Raw genomic sequence first — 2,099 nt, forward strand, 5'->3', positions numbered from 1 at the left:
TATGTCTTACTTTTCGGGGAAACACATCTCATCTAGCTGCGCGCCGCCTCCTGCCCACGTCCGCACCGTCCCCCTCTCCATACGTCACCGCGTCTGCCACCTCCCTCTGATCTTAATGAGCGCCGCCTCCTGCCCACTTCCGCGCCGCCCCCCCCTCCATACGTCACCGCGCCGTCCCCTGCACTTGTCACTGCCGCCTCCTGCTTAAAATAGGGTAATGCACGCAGTATTAATCATACATCAGTAAAACATACACACTGGCATACTGGGGTATCATCTGCTGTATGTAACCCAGTGGGTATCAGCAGGTGTCACACTGGATTAAATACAGCAAGTGGTACTGTATCACACTGGGTTAGATGCATACAAAAACACGCTGTTTGGGATACTGTATGGGGCTGTAACCCTATGGGAGACTGTGATACGGAACCACAAGCAGTGCTTATACCGTATGCTATATTTTTGCCCCTAGACATGAGCGCTTCCGGTTCCAGTGGTAAAAGGAAGAGTTACACCGTGGAGTATAAAAAAGCGATTGTCGAAGAATCTTGGGGCAAAAATGTAGTGCAGTTCTGCAAGGAGAAAATGTTGGATCACCGACTGGTCCAAAAATGGCGTGCAGAATACACTAACCTGAGTGAAAAAGTGGAGAGCGGAATGGCTAAAAAGCGCAAGATTGGATGTGGTCGGCAACCAATGTATACAGAGCTGGAAAGCCTGGTCTCTGAGTGGGTTGCAGACAGGAGAGCAAAGACATTGGTGGTGACCAGGGCTGAGATTCAGGAATATGCCCTTGCAGTGTTGCCACAGTTTGACATTTCCCCTGAACAATTCAAGGCATCACAGCACTGGGTGGATAACTTTCTTGAACGCAATGACCTGTCTTTGAGAAGATCCACAACCCTCTTTAGGTTGGAAGATGCTGAGATTGTTAAACGGACATTAGTTTAAGAGTTTAGTTTAGAGTTGCTTATGGTTAAATTAGGATTAGAGTGTGGGGTTTTGATGTCTTCAATGTATTTGTTTTTTTTATGTTTTTATCTTTTTTTTATCTTTTTATTACTTTCTTTTTATTTCTCTTTCTCACTGTTTGCGTCACATGCTGTTTTTATTTTAACTATGTAAAGCCCTTTGAAATGCCTTGATGCTGAAATGTGCTATACAAATAAAATTTGATTTGATTTTGATTTTAGCCTACAAGAAGTTTGTGGATGATATTGACTTCTCTAAGTACAGTCTTTGCAACATGATCGCCATGGATGAAACTGCCGTGTTCATGGGCCAAGCAGCTCAAACCACCATTGATCAACGAGGTGCCTCCTCAGTGTACGTTCCCTCCACCGCTTATGAAAGTGCACGTGTCACCTGCATTTTGACGATTCGTCTGGATGGCACTTAAGCAACACCGCTACTCATTGCAAAGGGCAAGAAGGAGAAGATTGAGCGGGTTTCTGGCATTTATGTGCTGGAAACTGAAAAAGCCTGGGCCACACAAGATGTTATAAGAAAGTGGCTTGATTTAATGCTGCCGCTTGTAATGCGCGGGAACAAAAGAGGGATGCTGATCTGGGATGCAGCCAGCACACACCGCGCCAAAACCATGAAAAACTTCCTTCATGAGCGGAGAATCGACCAAATCATGATTCCTGCAGGGATGACGGCTTATCTTCAGACTCTCGATATCGCCATTAACAAGCCATTCAAGGACTATCTGCGTATGGAAATCAATGACTACATTGAAAACCGAATGGAGAGAAATGTACGTGGGAACTTTGTGAAGCCCAGACTGCCAGAGATTGTTAACTGGGTGAAGAATTCTTGGAATAAGATCACTAACACCTGCGTTGCAAATGCACTGCGAGCTGGCTACCTGGACAAAGCCTGCTTATATCAGGACAGTGCCGTTGCTACCCATGAGAAATATGGGCCAATGATTAGGCAAGAAATGTCGTCCCGAGAGTCCCAAGAAAATCCACAGGAACCTAAGAGTGTGGATGTTTATGATGATATTCCTGAGGATGATGACATGGTTGTCATGGAATAAATCTGTTTTATCTTCCAGTATTCCACTGTTCGTTCTTACCATTTTTCATTGTTTT

The 2,099-nt window shown here is 45.0% G+C and overlaps 1 protein-coding gene across 1 annotated transcript; it reads left to right on the plus strand.

Annotated features, from left to right (window-relative positions):
• The first annotated feature begins 100 nt into the window (after positions 1 to 100).
• Positions 101 to 1,415, plus strand: LOC106942181 (uncharacterized). The gene is made up of 2 exons (XM_015025390.1): positions 101 to 946; positions 1,194 to 1,415. The coding sequence occupies exons 1-2, from the start codon at positions 409 to 411 to the stop codon at positions 1,397 to 1,399; spliced, it is 744 nt and encodes a 247-aa protein (XP_014880876.1). The 5' UTR covers positions 101 to 408; the 3' UTR covers positions 1,400 to 1,415.
• The last annotated feature ends 684 nt before the right edge of the window (positions 1,416 to 2,099 follow it).

The sequence above is a fragment of the Poecilia latipinna genome, unplaced genomic scaffold (assembly GCF_001443285.1).
Source record: "Poecilia latipinna isolate Pla-1442-1.1 unplaced genomic scaffold, P_latipinna-1.0 Scaffold4091, whole genome shotgun sequence".
Lineage (NCBI taxonomy): Eukaryota > Metazoa > Chordata > Actinopteri > Cyprinodontiformes > Poeciliidae > Poecilia > Poecilia latipinna.